Source organism: Argiope bruennichi, chromosome 8 (genome assembly GCF_947563725.1).
Source record: "Argiope bruennichi chromosome 8, qqArgBrue1.1, whole genome shotgun sequence".
Taxonomy (NCBI): Eukaryota; Metazoa; Arthropoda; class Arachnida; order Araneae; family Araneidae; genus Argiope; species Argiope bruennichi.
In genome coordinates, this window is record NC_079158.1 from 103,222,382 (window position 1) to 103,241,360 (window position 18,979).

Genomic DNA, 18,979 nt, shown 5'->3' on the forward strand with positions numbered 1-18,979 from the left:
AAGCAACCCGTGATCTTGCGAAAATAATATGGAGTTTGGTATAGTAAATATTCAAGTATGATTTACGGAAACTTAATTTTTTTAATGTTTAAAATACTATTATGGAATATTTTCATTTGTTAGAAAAATTAACTGCAACCAAAAGATTCCTTATTTGGCATTTTGCCAATGTACGTGTTATGTTTACAAGCAAACCGATACTTCAATTTCGTCGTTGTTTTAAAAGTTAAGGAAACTTAAAACATCGTGAAACTTTTTACTAGCAAGCAACTGAATAGAAAGAATAAGCGTTTATTTAAAATGATTTGTTGTTTGTAACTAACTGTCAAGGATAACTGCACTTTTATCTGGTTTTTTTTCAACTATTTGTTTGAGTGAGTAATGCAAATTACGTACTGTTCTTTACCATAAACAATGATTGTTTACATACATAGACAACTAATAAAATACATAAATTTAGAAAATTTATTTATGTTTTAAAGAATTACTTTAAATGTTTGTTTCCAAACAATTTTTTAATTTGTGTAAATATTGTTCTAGCTGTTATCTCATTGTAAACTACTTGACTGTTATTCTTATTAATGATTTGCAAAGTAAAAAAAAAAAAAAAAAAAAAAAAATGGAAAATATTTTAATAATTTTATGGTTGCAGAAATTATGTTTTAGGTGCAAAGATTTGATGAAAATTCCTTTACAATTACAGGAATGTGTAAATTAAAGTCAAAAGATAAAAAATACAACTGTCCGCTTCATTGGAGACAGATTATCTAGATACATATTTATGCATAAAGCGTAGAAACGTTTCATTAAGTGGTTGAAAATGTTTTGGATGTTATTGTTTGAGTGCACATTTAGTTGAATAGATTATTTAGTTTAGTATTCATATTCTTTCATCAATTTCTGTTCAAGAATATTGAGATTCTCTTTCTGAATCTATTATAAGATTGACTGTGGGAACTCATTTTTATTAAAATTACTATTTATTGCATGTTTTATTTTTTATTCAAGACACATATAATAATTATATGACTCCATAGTAAAAATATCCAACTTTAAGCTTGCCAAAGATTTTTTTCTTTGTATTTATTTTCAAAATATCTAGATTATGCATGTTAAACCTTGAAGATTAAATAGAGCCAAAGTTTATTGCATTGAAAGAAAATTGTTAAAGCATTTTCCTTTTTAGAATTAAAATAAAAATTTTAGGTACTTCTATTTTTTTTATGTAAGCGATTAAGTCACCTAAGGTCATATAATTGATGATACAAATTGAATATCCCTGCTGGTAAACTTTTACTTCCACCGTTTCAGAAAATAAGTGCAAACATTTTCAACTTTCTTCATCAATAAAGTCTGCTTGTTAAGATTTGCAGTATTATTAAAAAATTTTTATGTGTCTACTATGCATTGTTGCCACTAAAGTCTGCTTAGCAAGATTTGTGCTGGTGTAATGGAAAAGTACCAAATTTTGTAATAAAAATTCATTTTTTTTTTCTTTTTCTGTTGACATTATATTAGTACTATCTTCTTTTTTTTTTAACTTATATCATGTTTAAAGTAATGTTTTTAAAAAACTTATTAATATTTAAAATAGTAATTTTATAGTGTCAAATTCTATTGAAAATATAATGGTAGCTTTTTGGGTCAAGCTGTAGATCTGCAATTAATTTCAATAAATCTATAAGTTAGTAACTTTTTCCAAACTTACCTTTGTAGCTAATATTTAGAAATCAAAATATTCCTGTAATTTCGAATTTCTGTTTACAAATTGATATAAACTTTTTTTACTAAGAATTCAGTTGTCTCTACTAGTATTCTATAAGGATTTCTGTATAAATTAAGAAAATACAGTGAGGTCTATTTTACAATATCTTAAAGTCTTTTGAAACTTTTTTTCAAATCCATTTTAATTTGTCTTAATTACTTTTAAAAATATGCTGTTAAACTTAACTTATTTTTGTGTGTATTTCTATTCATGAGCTGAGAATTTTCGAAACTTTTTCTAAAGCTTAATTATGGGAATCAACTTATATACAGGTGTCCTTATCTCTAAAAAAATGGTGTTTTTCTATCAGCTAGGCTAAAGTGATTAATCACTAAATATACTTATTGTATCTCTATATTATATTTCTTAAATTTAAGAAAAAATTAATTTCAAATGAAATTATTCTTACGAAAATTAGTTGTCTTATTTTAAAAATTATTTGTTATCGTTACTTTATTGCAGCATCGAAAAAAATTTGTGAACTTGGCAAAATTTAAGATTTGGTAAATTGAGGTGTTAAATTAAATTAACTATCCTAATTTGAATAGCAATATTAACGTTCTGTAAATCTTCAGTCAATGCAACATTTTTTCCCCCTTCTCTTGAGTATAAAACATAGATCAAAGACCACATGCTGCTAATTAAAGATGTTTACTTGAACAAGATTCACTCTTGAACTTGTTTTTCATTTGCAGAGAAATGCTAAGTAATTATATTATTGTTAAAATCTTTCACGAGATTGATAATTGTAGTTTGAATTTTGCCACATAAGAATTTCTCTTGTCACTCATCTTTGAAGCGAAAAAGAAAACAGCTGGAAATAAGACTGGCACAGATATGGTAGATCGTATACAAGTCACAAATATAAAGCGGGAGAGGATGTGTTAGTTTCAAGAAGAGTTAAAATGATCATTGTTGCCATCTAGTGTTTTGCTTTATGGCAATTACAGTGATAATCGTTTCAATCTCTTGGTAACACGCTTGAGTGTCGCAGGATTTTTTTATAAAAATTCAACTTATATGTGAATTTTAAATAAATTTTTGTGTAAAAAAATATACATTTTTGATTTATACTCAGATTAGTTTATATTTACAAAAATATAGCATTTAAAAATTATGGCCTGTAAGATTTTGAAATTAAATGTTAATTAAACATTTTTATATGCTAGTAGCTGGTACCTGGTGTGTTGCTGCTATGGAAGAAATAATTTTGGAAATATCGTTTGAAATTTAGAATAGCTTTGTTGTTTAATTAGAAGTAATAGAAGAATGATATTTACATTCCTGTCAACAATAAAATAGGCAGCATAGAAATCGAATGATATATCAAGGAGAAGTATAAATAATATTTATTCTATAATTTTTGACTTTATTATTCAATTGCTTTAAGGTAGACAATATTTTATGTTTTTCTATCTTGAGCAAAAACAACTGAAGTTCTTTGCTGTTTGACTCTTGAGTATCTACCATACAATTGGCCATGTGAAAAACATAGATTTTCTAGATTTAATCTGCACACTTGAAATGAGTGACCTTGCGCCTTGTTGATAGTCATTGAGAATGCTAGTTGAATGGGGAAACTGCAGTTGTTTGAAACGAAAGACTTGACAATGGAAGCATTAGAAATGTGTTGAATGAGCTTCTCCATTTGACTTTCTGTTAAGAATAGTTACCTTGATTCTTGCTGTATGTTGGTTTTCTGATTCTGATGTGCATCATCGGTTACAACATAAATGTTGTCTTTCAATTCTTGCCGCTTGTTGTTCTTGAGATTCTGAAACATGTGAATTTGCAATCCATAAGCGATCTGCTTCCTTGCTTACTTATCATTCCTTGTTTGCTTGAGAAGCTTGAATTTGAGACCTTGTGCTAACTGGTAGATCTACTAAGTAATAAATGTTTGAGAGGCATATTTTTTTGACGAATCAATTAACACAATATATGCTTATATAACCGAGATGTTGTTTGTTGATTCCATCAAGAAAAATTTCCATTATTTTTATATTTTACCTTGATTGACATCGATAATAATAATTCTATTTTCTATGTTTGTGAGATAAATTCTGAATAATATGTGCAGTTCACTGCAGCCAAAATATTGTGCATGCTGAATGACATCATCCTGTGTAGATGACTATTCATTAACGAAAAGAAAAAAAAAATCAGTGCTCACCCTAAATATTTTTTATTTCATTTCACTCACATTGACTGGCATCGATAAATAGTCTCACAGGATTCAAACGAATAATTTTATTTTGTTTGAATCTTGTGCAATTAACTCTGGATGACATGTGTGGTTTACTGTTTACCTTTTGTTGATTGTCAATTTTAAAATAATGTTGAATCATAAAAAGACAAGAAATATTTTGTCTGTAAATTTTATTGTGTTCAAAGTAAATGCGAATAATTGTACTGGGCCTATAAACTTCGTCCAAGTGCAAGTAAGAAGTTGGCAAAGTTTAATTGTAATTGGCTGAATAGTATGGCAGCACATAAAATAAAGAAAGAAAAAAAATAAACATTCATTTTGATATAATAATTGCACTATGCCTATAACCTGCACTCAAGTGCAAACATTAAGTTGGCAAAGTTCTGTTTCAATTTGATGAATTTTATGGCTGTGCATATAATACGAACAAACATACAGTCATTTTTATATATTAGTCTCTATTGGCAAGGTTCCTCCAAGCCATGAAATTACTCATCATGGATGGCATACGATTCTAACTGTGAGTGTTATACTTTTGCTGTAACTTATATCTTATTAAGGGATATAAGTAACTTGGGGATTACTTATATCCCTTGAAATAGTCTATTCATACTATTTTTTTTCCTTTAGAGACATACTTCTTTTTATGAAATTTGGAAGATAATTACTCATATCAAATGTATCTTTTTCTTAATGTAGCTAACATTCTATACTATTCATTAGATTTACCATTATCAAAATTATGTGTGATATTACTTTAATATTACTAAAAACTATTTATTATTTTAGGGAATGTGGTATTTATTTTGAACATTAATATATATTTATTTCAGCTTCTAATAAAAGTTTATATGACATGTTCTTTGTTCGTTTTTTAGGCTCAATTTTAGTTTTGCTCAAGATGGGAATACGATGAATTCCTGATTTCTCAGCTATGACAATCTGCTTTGTCCTATCTCTAGTCTTAGTTTGTTCAATTATTATGTGCCTTTCTGTACAAGGTATAATGATTTTTGTTATTATTTCCCATACTGTTGAGCTAAAAAGATTATAGAACTTTTTTAATATCTTCCAACATAAATGAATAATACTATTTTTATTGAAGAAACAGACATGATTAACTAGTCTGAATAAGTTGAACCCATTTGAAATACATGCTGTTCAGCATGTAATTAGTGATTACAGACATTCAAAACTTCTTATTGCATGAAAACCCATAAAGTTCGTAGCATGAAGAATTTACAAAGAAGTAGAATATCACATGAAGCCTATTTTGTGAACTTTCATCACAAATGAAGGTCACTGTTTTGTGAATCTTCATCATTTCTGATGCCAAGTTGCCTAACAAAATATCACGCTCCAATGTTTCCACAATCAACATAATCCTTTGATCTCTTTCCATATGACTTTTCTTCAGATGAAGAATTTACTTAATAGCTAATGATTCTCAAGCTATAAAGAAGTTACAGTGTCAGAGACATTAGATATAATAGTAAAAATGCTTGTTGTACAAAATCGTTACATCAAAGAAAACTTGAAAGAAAGGTTTTTATTTGTCAATATTTTCTGGATCATTTTAAATGTAATATTTTCATATTGCTTCATATGGTATTTTAGATATTAGTTTTGCTTAGGAATACATAAAAAGTTAATCATGATTTAATTGAAATTTGCAATATTTACTCAAAGGCTTAATTATAATATCAGTGCTATAGAACAAAATTAAATAATATCTGGTTTGTAAATGAGTATAGTTGTGACTATTTTTATATTAGCATAAATGAGAAACAATTTCTTTGCACAATTTTAAATTAATTAACTTTGTAGCATCATTATTAAACTGGGTTTATATTAATCATTAAGTAGTTTTGGCTCTAGCTAATAAATTGAATTTGGGAATTATTTATTGGGTAACTCAAATTATAGTTTTTGTTGGGCGTAGTTTTTTATTCTTGTCATTGTTGTTGTTGTTGATGATGATGATAGCTAACATTTGGTTTAAAAAAAAAATCAAATTCTTGTATGCCAAACACATGAGGTAAATTTAGTGTTAATGATTGCTTTATACAGTAATATTATTATAGAATCAATAATTTTTTAGACATATTATAACTTTATTATGATTTTGCTTAAACTCATTAATTAATAAATTCATCTTTCTAAAATGTTACATTATTTTTCAAAGTTGTTTTTAGTTTTATGAAAATTATTACACCTCTTTGTTTACTCCACAATGTAGTTACCATAATTGTGATCTGCTGTATAGTTATCTTTTAATTACTAGTTCATCTCTTGAATTATAACTTATTATGATCTTAAAAAATATGCAATTATTTTGTACTTTGGGTGTTTATTTTGGACCCTGTTCTTTTTTTATATTCTTGTCTTAGATTGCTACATTTATATGAAATGTATGAAGGGATTTTTAAGAGATTTTGGTATCAGCATACAATTTTTATTTTTGTATGCAGTATCATGCATCCTAATTTTTCTCTTTTTATAGAAATGAGTATACTTTTCTTATTTCTTAAATTTATGTGATTTTTTACTTTAGATAATGCTGAAAAACTCCATGGAATCAATTGCAAGGTTGATGAACTGTTCAGTTCTGCATATGTAACACCAGTAGTGGACCAATCCACTTTAGTTACTGGGTGCAATTCTCGTGACACAGCATCAGGAGAACAGGTAAGTTTCATGAACAATTCCTTCACTTAAATATTTCACACTTGCAAATTGATTTCTAATCTTGTAAATGTTTTCATATTTTTTTCCCTCCACATTATTAGGACCACAGTGACCTGATGGTAGGTTGCAGTTTCTAGATTAGAAAGTTCTAAATTAAAAATCTGATGAGCGTGTATATGCATCCATTGCTTGTTATATTTGTCATACAAGACATATGTCTTCCTGCTAGTGTGGTTCAAAAATTTGAAGTGGAAAGGAGGTTGGATTGCCAACTTAAAAGTTGCTTTTTCATTTAATTAGGATTCAGAGTTTTAAGGTTTATCCCAAAATATTCTTCATTTCGGATGAAGATGAAGCATTAATATTAAACTAAGCTAAATACTTATAAAATCACCGTGTATAACCACAAAAAATTTATAGAAAATAAAAGTGAAAAATATAGCTCAAAATTTAGGAAATTAGAATTTGAAAGGCATTTGCTAAATATTAATAGGTATAGTTGTGTATAAAATATAGTAGTTGAAAATTAAACATTTGCTCATATCTCTTGTAGGGAATTAAAATGGTCTTAATTCAATTATTTTTAATGGAAAATATTATCTAGACTGGATGTTTGTAAAATTATTCTATGTAGATATTATAAACTTTTTTTTTTTTTTTAGGAAATTCATGTTCTCAGCCTTTTGAGAGCTAGTATTCATTCTTTTGAAGCAAGGAATGAATACATCCCTAGTGTTTCTCTTGATGTTCGTCCCCGTTGGAAGGAAAAGCCACCTGCATCTGCTGTTATTATACTTCTCTCTGCTACACCTGTAATGTGGCAAATGAACTTGCATCACATGGGAAATAGTACAAGTTTTCATGTTATTGTAAGACTTACTTAAAATTTCTTCCATTTGTCTTGATTTAGTTTATTTAGAATATGATTGATACCAAATCAAATAAATAAGATTGTTTTATACATCTGCTATTTCCTCAATATATGAAAAAAAAAAACAACTTATTTCCTTAAACATTTTTTAAATATAAATCTGCAAAATAAATTAATAAAAAAATTTTTTTTTCAATACATAATTTTTTAAGACCAGTTCTAGTCTTCCTTGAATAAAAAATTTAATATTATTAAAAGTACTTATAATGAATTTTATGTTTACAGTTTTAGGATTATATTTTTCTTAGCTATCACTGTATAGCTCAATGATTTAGAGTACTAATGAAACAAAAATTTTACTTAATTTCAGGAAAATAGGAGTATATTTCTTTATTGTATTTTTACGGAGCATCCTTTTTTATGTTGATAAATGGGTAACAGAATAGGTTTCAAATAAATTGGAACAGTTTTCAGAAATATATTTATTATTTAATTAGAAATTCCTCACAAACATTCACAGCAAAGTGACACTGTGTATAAGATGTGTTTAAAATTGCATTTTGCTGCTATGTATTGCTTTAGTCAAGAGAGATGAGTAAAGGGAAATTAGAAAATTTATTCACTTAATTTAAATCATTAAGTGAATAAACAAGGATAAGTTGACAGAATAAGTATTGTTAGACATTTGAAAATGAGATGTGTCAACTTTTATCTCTTAAACAATTTTTGGAATAAGTTCTGAAAATGATATTCAAAATATTTTGCATGCTACATAATTTTTATTCCTTAAATTTTTACAAATGTTTTATTTTATACAAAAATGTTGTATCAAAGGTTGTGCTTGCCACAAAAACTCTATTATGAGCAATTTTATTATTTTTGTTATTATATGTACATAAACCAAATAAATTATTAAACCTCTTTATTTGTTTGGTCTCCACAATAAATTATTCAAATTTCTATAAATGGCTATGGGTAAATTGTGACTTGGACAGTAATGAACATCATTTTAAAGTAGGTTATCTGCATTAACTACAATATTTATTTAATGCTATCATTAAAGAAAAGAATATATTTACTATCTCAGATCATATCATTCATTTTATTAAACATTCATTTTATTAAAAATAAAATATCTATTTCAGGTTTTCACTTGCGTGTATTCATTCTTACATGTAAAATCCTTAGGAGGAAAAAATCTGCTTAATTAATTTATAGGGTGTGTTGCATCATGAAAAGGGCTTAAATCTGAAAACCATTTTTAAGCACCTTAAAAGTGCTTAATTTTCAGAAAAGATCCTTAAAAAGTGCATAATTTTTTCATGAAGATTAAGAAAGCTTTTTGTTTTATTTTGTTTCCCCACATGATAAAATATGATGATTCAGAATCATGGTTGATTGTAAAAGTTTGTTTACGAGATGTATCAATAAATGAAACCAACAAAGAGAAAGAATTCAAAGAAATATTTCAGGGGTTCTAGCACATATTAAGATAACGCTTAATGATTTTTTTTTTCTTTTCCATTTTTTCCCCTCCCTTTTTTTTCAACAATGTGCATTGCCATAGTTATATGGAAGGGCAGTTCAAAATGCATACTATGTCATACTTATTGTGAATCGAAAAACATTCCAATTTCAATTTTTAATGTTTTAGATGTTGAAGAATTTATATATGTCTGATAAGTATATATTTAAACTTTTATGTGTTGTTAAAGAAGAATATTTGATATGCTCCAATCAAAGAAAAATATGAAAAATCGCAGGATGAATTTGATGCGCCAAAACGATGTATTTGAAAAAGCTGCTTTAAAAACACTTAACATATTCAATCATCATTCTCATTCATATGTTGTTTTGGAGCAATTACTTGAACGACCTACTACAGGTATTCAACTTACTTATATTGAATTGTAATTAATTGTGGTATCAAATTACTTTAATCAATCGCATGAAATTCAGTATGATGAAATTTTAACATGAAGCCTTAAATTTTCAATGATCGTGATAACTTCTCGGTAATTTTTGTGTGTCCCCATCCATTTGAACATTTTTTTTGTTGTTGAATTAATCTTGCTAAATTTGTTTTGGTTAAGGAAAAAAGGCGCTGCTAGATCTGTTATTTAAATACTTAAAAAAAAAATTTTTTTTAAATAACAATTTTTCTTTTCAGCATATAGATTCTATCATTTTATAATGATTTTTTTTTTCATAACTTTTATCGAAATATTTTCCCTAATGAAACCTCTTTTTATATATAAAGACTTGTCCTGAGAAATGCCCAGCATAAAGCCATTAAAGTTCGGAGCATGAAATTTGGGAAATTATTTTTTAGGCATTAGAGACATACTAAGAACGGATTTCTCAAACTTTTAATTAAAAAATAGAATTTTAATGTGTTTTCATCATATAATCAAAGCATATTATCACATGAAAATTATTCTTAAACCATTTTAAAGTTTAAAAATAATATAAATAAAAAAAAGATTAAAATGAATAAATAATGAAAAATAGAAATTTTGTTTGGTTGAATGTAATTTTTTTTTTTTTTTAATAATTTGTGAGAAATTAGTTTTGGACACAGTTTATAACAAAGATTTTTATTATAACGAAATTCAAAATGATGTTGCCTTTTCAAATTGTTGAATCATATTGTTCTGCAGCTGTTAAAATTGTAGTAAAAGAAGAAAAAAAAGTGCTTTCTTTGCTTTTTTTTTAAATTAAAAAAATTTTAAAGCATGTTCATTGAATAAAATTCATCATTTGTTAAATTTTGAAGCAATGCGATATATTGTCTTTTGGGGGTTTCAAGATAGACTTTTTTTTTTTAATGCTTCAATTGGCATATTTACTTTCTAGTATACAAAATTTAGTGAAAATATTGCAATCGTCAAAAAATTCGTACTTATAATTTTTTTGATTCTTCACGTTTTATATTTCCTTGAATTCGAAAACACATTTTCAAAAAATGTCTCTCTGTGACAAAAATAGTACAAAAACACTTTGAGCTAGAAGGATGAAATTTGGCATATGGTCCTCACATCAAACTTGTAGATTTCGATCAAATTTTTAGCAACATCCATTCAGAGGAAATCTGTTTATTTTTCCAGTTATTTGAATATAAGTTATCATGGTAATTATAAAACGAAGACAACTAGATAATTAACATTTGGTATACAAATTTAATATCTATTGTATAAACATTTGCCAAATTTCGAATCAAATCCAACAAGAGGTTCACCGCAATTTGGTCTATATTTTCAGAAATATGGAAACATCATGACTCAAGAATGTATTGATTTAATTATATCAAATTTGGTATGTAATTTTGTGACTTCTAGTGTACTTTGAGTCAAATTTTTGTTTTATTAAACTGGGAAGAATGCGTCTAAAACCCAAATTCGCTTTACCGGATACTTTAAACCGCCTGCCAGAGATTAATCTTAAAACACTTGCCAATGATCACACGATAGATAGAAACAGTAAAAATATTTAATTCACACATAGTGTTAATATTCCGTAACTATTGTAAACCAATGCCACACAAGTTATTTCCTGGCAATATGCAAGTAAGTTTTGGGGAGATGCTCTGGTTGATTTATTTCTGTTTTGGTTCTAACTACAGAGCTGATTTTTTTTAAAAATTATTAATTTGTTTCCATTATTTATAAAAAACTAGAACATGTTAAGGCATTTTCATTTCTTCATAAAATATATATAACTTTTCTTCTGAAATTTTTTTAAGTAAGAATTTTTTTCTTATAGGTTAAAAGGCAGGTTTTCATTAAATTTTAGGAACATTAAACGTTTCAAAAAGACTTTTACTACACTTTAGAAAATAAGAGGCGATAAGACAATTTCTTTTTGGTCTGATCATTTGTGAATGCTGCTAATATTTTCTATTAAAAATTATTTTAGAAACTTGTTAGAACATGGCATTGTTCTATCATCAATTTCAAGGCAGTTTTGCCAGTCGTATGATGATAATCATAGGAATGCTTTAGTTCTTAGCTTAATAAGATTGCAAATAAAATTACTTAATAGAATGAGTCAGTGCAGCGAGAAATTTACCCTTTCCATCCTAGCCATGTTGGATCTTAATTGTTGTTGCCTATATAAAAATCAAATACAAAATTTGTTTTCATGTTGAGCTTCTACATCACTATCGACATTTTTAGAAATGTTATATCTATCTGATATTTTATTTTAATTTTAAGAAAAGTTAAAAAAGCTCGCAGATCTTTATTGTTAATCTTATAAAAGTTGACTAAATTTTTTTGGTATCAATAGGGTTTTTTTTTTTCTCCATTTTATGATTATTTCTGTGCTTTTGTCAAATCCAAAAAAGGCATAATTTTACAATAGAAGATGTTTTGCAAATACAGAAATAAATAGTAAGATTTAAAAAGTAAGCATTTAAAATTAATTTTTAAGTATTTTTTTCAATAAAAGCTATGTATTGTTATAAAATAGAAAAAAAAAAAATACTATGCTTAGAAAATACATAGTTTACATATGCATACTGTATAAAAGTGGTTAATTTTTGGGGCTAAGATGCTTAAAAGTGCTTAATTTTTGCAGTAGTTTCTCTCTATGCACCCTGATTTTGTCTTTTTCAAATATTTTAATTGATTTAAATTAATGAAGTCTGATAATGGTATTGAATGCTAGGAGTAAAAAGGATAAATATTGATTTTAAATGTAATAGTTAAATTTGATCATTTTCTTTCTTTTTATTGTAGCTTACAATTTTCAAATGTATTTTGTTTGCCATGTAATTTTCTAATGTTTTGATGCATTTTCAGGTTAATAAAACATCTCATGTAGTTCCTAGCATTCCAGTACCTGTTACTCGTCGAAAACTTCCTCCCATGAAAAGATTATCGACATGGATTAAAAGTCATCATGGTGCTGTTACTTCTTTTTCATTTATTCCTGTTGCTAATGAGATCACATTATTTATTGGCATCGGTATGAATTATTTGTGTTACAATTTTATATTCAGTGTATTTTGTTAATTGAAACTGATATTTTACAATGAGTAGATAACTGATAAAGATAACAAAGATAACTGATAATCATTCTAGATAGATTAATTTCAAAATTCTCATTATTTAAGTAGTGAAATATTACTTCATGCATTATGTACTGTGATGAGCAAAGGAAACAAAATATTTTATTTAAATAAGGTGAAATGAAGGAGTATTTCCATAAGATATGCAATAAATCTTAAAAGACACATTTTCTTCCACTTGCTCTCTATCAGATATATCATATGGATATGTAAAAATGTTCCAAATTAGATTTAGTTTTGTTTTTACAACATATTTCATATGAATCAGTTTTATTTTAATAAAATAAGACTGTAGTTTGAATTATAAAATTTTATTTAAATCTCCATTGATTATTTGTGCATGTGTGTGTGCACACAAATATTAGTTACAGATACACTAAATAAATATGTATCTCTATATATGAGCTCGTTTGAGGTTATACAATTTTCTATGTACAGATACATCTGATTCTGCTCAAGGTTGCAATTTCAGCAGTCAAGCACAATCAGTTCATGTGAAGGCCAGTTTTGTGCAACTCCAACCTGCTACTGGTTGTTCTGTAAAAAATCCAAATGATAATAGAAAGTAAGTGTTATAATTTTTTTCCCCCCATTTTGAACAGAAAACTTTGCAAATATTTATATATGTAAACACGTAGCTTTTGAGCAGTTTCGTGGCCGAAGAGAGAGAGGAAACACTTTCAAATTTTAACTTCACTTTATTCCATCCCAGGATGCATAATTTATGTACAAGAATTTATGTATAATTATGTACTGATGTCTTTTCACAAGCGATATAAAAGCAAAAGCGAGTGAAAAAAAGGGCAAAAATATTTATCCTGATGATTATATACTGTGAGATTCTGATAGGGATTTCTTTACATGTATCCATTTCGGAAGGGAGAATTTAGATATCTTTTAAAAGAATTTGTTTAGATAGACAAATTTTTATCCCTTCACTCGGAGTATGTGAACTTGTCGATTTCAGCAATTTTAAAGCTTGTTTTGAATTAATTAAATAGAAAGGTTGAATTAGATCAGATAATAAGAGAACAATTTGAAATGAAGTTAATATGGGTTAAATTAAGATAAAAATTAGGAAATTAATTTGAATTTAACTTATATTTAGAGATATTACACACACACACACACACACACACACACACATATATATAATGTAGCCAAAATGTTTTCTGATACTTTTTCCCATTTTTTCTATGAACTGGGATATCTTGGCTGTAGATTTTCATCTGAATTTCTGCAAACTTTCTTTTTTGATTGTATATAATGTAATATATCATGCAGCAAGATCAAGCTTAGACTCTTATGTCAAGCTTTCATAATGCTCATCAAAAGTTAACTTTTAAGTTATTTTTCTTATGTTCTATAATACTATGTTTTGTTTGAGACTCCTGTTCTAGAGTTATGACGATTAATTTTACTTTAGGCATGATCATTTATTTCATCTCTGTAACTGATTTACAAAGAAAGTGAGCATCAACAAGAATATTTCCAGCAAATTCATTACAAGATATTTAGTTGATAAATTGAACATGTCTAACAATTTGTGCTTTATTCATTATCAGTTTTAACCATTAATGAGAAAACTTATATATCAAGGTTTCCATGACACTCAGAGAACAGAGAAACACAGATAATTTAAAAATCATCTATAAAACAGGAATTTTTTAAATTCCTTAAAAATTAGAAAATTACAGGGAATTTTAAATTTATCCTCCCTCTCCATCAAAAGATTGCTGATCCCATTAATAGCAAGAATATAAATTCATTGTTATTGCCTTAAAAACAAAACACCATTCGCAATTTTTAAACTGATCTCATCCCTTTTCTACTTACTCACTTTGTCATCTGCATATATCAATCTCAAACTCCAAGACTGCGGAAAAAATATATATATACTGTTATTGAAATAGCGACTACAGCTATTGGTATACCAATGGAGCTACTGATACTGAAACTGAAACTGAGATATTTTTTAGCAGAAAGTTTTATATTTGTGAAGAATACTACAAAAAATATTTGATTGCATGTCCAAAAGTTTTCCTATTTTAAAGGTTGAATCTTTTTAAAGCATAATTTTTTGAAAAGTTATACAATATCACGTGAGAATCAAATGGTTGATTTGTTTCTTTATTCTAAAGTTCTAAGATTTTTCTAAAGATTCTAAGATTTTTCTAATTTCTTTATTCTAAAGTTTCATTTTATGATTCTATTCTAATGTTTTGAGGTTCAAAAAATTTTCTGATTTTTAGAAAATTGTAAAAATAATTGTATTGTCTCATGGCAATGTGATTGTAGTAAATGAATTTAATTTGAACATGGATATGCTTGTTGAAGCTAAAAGACAATTCTTTAATTAGACTTAAGAACTATGTGTTGAGACTCTACCTGAATTTCATTTCATTCAGTCGTTTCTCCGCTAATAAGATTCAAAGATGTGGGTTCGTAATGTGAAATAATCCACTTGTTGTTAATCTGACTCCATTTTATTCTCTCTCTCTCTCTCTCTAATCTACAATTCTATTTACATGCTATATATATAGTTAGTTGCTTTCTTTGCATAGTTGCCATATACAAAAACATATATTGGTTTCGTGCGCAATTAATTCTGATTTTAGAGTTCTGAAAGCAAGTTATAGCTCTAGTATACTTAAAGTTAAAACCAGTTTTTAGCCAAAGGCGCTCGTAACACTATGTATGATTGCATAAATTTTTATGGAGCTGTCTTAAATATTCCAACCTCCAGATATGCTTCAGTATACAAAATTAATGCATATGAGATTATTATAAAACTTAAGGAAAGTAGAAAAAAAGTTTAAAAAAAAAAGAAATCAACAAATGCAAAACAGCTTTGCAAATTAAATTGTTGCAAAAAAAAAAAAAAAAAAATTAATGATGACTGAAAAATCTGCAGAAGTTGATACTCAAATATAGAAATTGTCCACACAAAAAAAATTCTGTGTAATGTGTTTGTTAAATAATCATTAAATGGTTTGTGCAATGGTAGCAAGAAGTTATTTTATGTTTTATTTCTTATGAGTCCTTACTTTTGCTTACCAATTCATTATCCATTGCTCTCTTTAAATAGAGAACAATGGATAGATAATCAACATATTTTTTTAACCTTAAAATGCAAATTTGTCTTCTGAAATTCTCGTCAATGAATGATAAAGATAAATTATTTTTTCTTTATGTAAATATTCATTCAGTATAGTGTTATTTCAGGTAATGTTGAATTGTTGCTATTTTTCCTTTGATAAAAATTAAAGGAAAGATGCATTGTTATTCTATTATAACTAAGACACAAGTATTATACATGTGTTTCCTCTTATAATGCATATACATACAGGGTAAGTGGGGGAATTTTTTTCCCCATAATTGAGTGGTAACCCTAATGCATCATTACTTAAGTTTCTGTAATCAAAATTTAGAATTAAAAGGGGGATTTGTCAGGACATGTTCTGATGCTGATATTTTCACTCATGATAAGCCTACTTAGTTCCTAACTTTCAAGCTTTTTTTTTATTGTGAAATATTTCATATCACCTATATTTGTTTCTGCAATCATTTAACTGACTGGTCTAATAGCATTTTTGTAACCAAAGATCACTTACTACCTTTTCAGTATGCAACCAAACTTTTCAATCCTAGACATGTATTGATAAATATTTTATTTGAGAATTATTTTGTGCACACTTTATTTGAGTTTATTTATGAATTCACTGTTATAATTTTAAATTTCTATGTTATAATTTAAACTTTCATTTGTTTATTTTGCAATTTGATTAAACATTTTGTGTGGTATAAAACATGATGTAGATACCCAAACAACATAAACATATTTCAGTTTTCACCAAACAAACAGAAAAAAACTTTTATTATTATGTGCCAATTTATTTATATTTTTAGTTTCCTCTAACTTGCTCTATTAATTTTACTTTTTTCATTTCAGAAAGCGCAGTATTTTATATGTTATTGAATTGAACTCAAATGCTCTCAATAGCGATGTGTTAGTACACTTGAAGCATGCAAATTCAGAATTAACTCATAAAAACATTGCTGAATTGAATGTTACTTTAGTTTTGAAGTGCCATCTACCTGTTGAATGGATTGTGGAATCCAGTGGTATCAAGGGATTATTACGTATTGTGGTAAGTTTTCATTGGCTCATCACACTGGTAAGGGAAAGTGCACACATGCATATGTATATGTTCTCTTATTTATTTTTGGGATTTAGTGGTCTTGCTTTTACAATCAAAATATGTGTTGAAAATTTCGGGGGACATATATGTAACATAATGGTGCAATGGTTCTTGGCTTTATGTCATTAAAGAATCCTTTATCATGTTTTTTCAATCTATATATTTGCTTTTCACAAAGATTTCAGAAGAAAGAGTATAGTAATTTATAGATCTAATAGAAGTTTTTGACAGTATGTGTGATACTTTTTTGATAAATCAAAAATATTTGAATTTCTTAATTCTGAAAACCAGGTAATGACAGGAATAATCAGAATTTAATTCATTACCTGCTCAAAAATGCAAATTCTGCTAATGAAAAAGATATTATTTCTGTTTATGATTACAAAAGGGAATGAATATATGTCGATTGAGAAAAAAATAAATCAGTATATCAATTTATGACTAGATCAATATTGTAGTTTCTACTATTTCTAAGTATAATTCACAACTCTGATTTTAAAAAAATGTTATAAATTTATATTGATTGAAGGAATTAAAGCATCAATTTAGGATTTTCTCAGGAATACAAATATTAGTATTATATTAGCTTAAAAAACATATTATTAAATGTATATTTTTGTCGTATCAAAGTTAGATGTAAATGCTTTCATATTTCTAAGATATGATCAGAAAGCATTAAATGAATTTCTAAAACAATTTGTCTAAAGGTCCTTCTTTTGATAAATTACATTAGTTAAAGTTATTTGTTTCCATTTGGCTTCTAATTTATATAATTTAAACATTAAGAAAATTTTAATATTATGCTTTATATAATTTTAACATTATGCTTGCCAGCTATGAGAGCTGAAGTCTTTTAATATCTGAATCTCATATTGAAAAACTTAATTGAAAACTGAGAACTTAAAAATGTAATTGTTAATTTAAAACAATTTGTATTATTAAAATACATATTTGCTACTGATTTACTTTTTCATGTATAAGTTCAAAGTATCAATTCATGTAACATGTATTTCAACTTTTGATATTTTTAAAATGCATGATTGCAAATACAGTTTGCATATTTCCAACTAGATATTATTTTGCATGCATGCAGAATATATGTTAAAATAATAGAATGCAAAACAGTTTATAATGGTATCGGCATAAATAAGTAAACATCCATGCCAACTTGCTTGCAAATTATAATTAAGAATTACAATCATACTTTTTAAACTAATTGCTCATAAGTTATTGGTCAAGCTGATTTAAAAAAATATATTGTATAATTGTATTATATTTTTTGTAATAGCATGTTATTTTAATGACAAAGTAGTTTAGATTATCTTTTATTTTAAAAAAATAACCAACTATAATTATAACATAGGACATTCAGCATAATATTTTAAGGCGATAATACTAAATGTTTTACTCAGTAAAATATGTTATTCAAAGAATGCTTGTTGATATCATTTATTTAGGCTGAGCATCCAGTTCAAATCCGAACAAATCCATTGCTTTTAACAACAATAGTTCAAGAAAAGAATCTTGCATTTACAACGTCAGCACTCCTCTCATCAGTACAAAATTCTTTTGGTCCCATTGACACATATATGAGATCATCTAAAGCAAATCGCATCAATATTATTATCAGAGAAAAAACAAGTAAGAATTTTAATTATAATTTTATCTTCTAATCACATAGCAATTTAAATATATTTTTAAATTGTACGACTAACATTATTATTGATATGTAAATCTCTGTTGCAAAATAATTAAGATTAGCTTGATTGTTTCCTTATGGGAAAATCAACTCAATAATAATTTAATTTTTTGATTTCTGATTTCTTGAATTGCATTATTCTGTTACATAGAGTATACAGTAGAAGACATATCTGGCGAGAGTAATCCATCTGTTGAATCTTCCATGAATGAGGAAAAGTCTTCAGCCAGTTCTGAAATTAATATTGTTTTGGGAAAAGGAAAGCCAGAGAATGGATCAGTGAAAAGTAAGTAATTCAGTTACTATATACAGTTTATTCATTACATGTAGTGTTAACAAAATAAACTATGCAACATTTTTAACCTAATTGTCAGTATATAATTTAATTCTATTGTTTTCTTTTCATTTATACATATCCGTTAGCTTTTTACTAGCAATAATTCTTATCTTTTTAGTGTTCACTGAGCGAACATT

General features: G+C 26.8%; 1 protein-coding gene across 1 annotated transcript; it reads left to right on the forward strand.

Moving 5' to 3' along the window:
• The first annotated feature begins 209 nt into the window (after window positions 1–209).
• Window positions 210–18,799, forward strand: LOC129980697 (transforming growth factor beta receptor type 3-like). The gene is made up of 9 exons (XM_056091080.1): window positions 210–374; window positions 4,853–4,975; window positions 6,529–6,662; window positions 7,325–7,531; window positions 12,336–12,501; window positions 13,043–13,169; window positions 16,557–16,755; window positions 18,264–18,447; window positions 18,657–18,799. The coding sequence occupies exons 2-9, from the start codon at window positions 4,909–4,911 to the stop codon at window positions 18,797–18,799; spliced, it is 1,227 nt and encodes a 408-aa protein (XP_055947055.1). The 5' UTR covers window positions 210–374; window positions 4,853–4,908.
• Window positions 18,800–18,979: the final 180 nt, after the last annotated feature.

What these genes read in the sequence shown, in the direction of transcription:
- LOC129980697 (XM_056091080.1), top strand. Translation starts at nt 4,909, where the DNA reads ATGACAATCTGCTTTGTCCTATCTCTAGTCTTAGTTTGTTCAATTATT. An exon ending in AATCCAAATGATAATAGAAA is followed by an intron (nt 13,170 to 16,556) that starts GTAAGTGTTATA and finishes TTTTCATTTCAG; the next exon opens with AAAGCGCAGTATTTTATATG. An exon ending in AGGGATTATTACGTATTGTG is followed by an intron (nt 16,756 to 18,263) that starts GTAAGTTTTCAT and finishes TCATTTATTTAG; the next exon opens with GCTGAGCATCCAGTTCAAAT.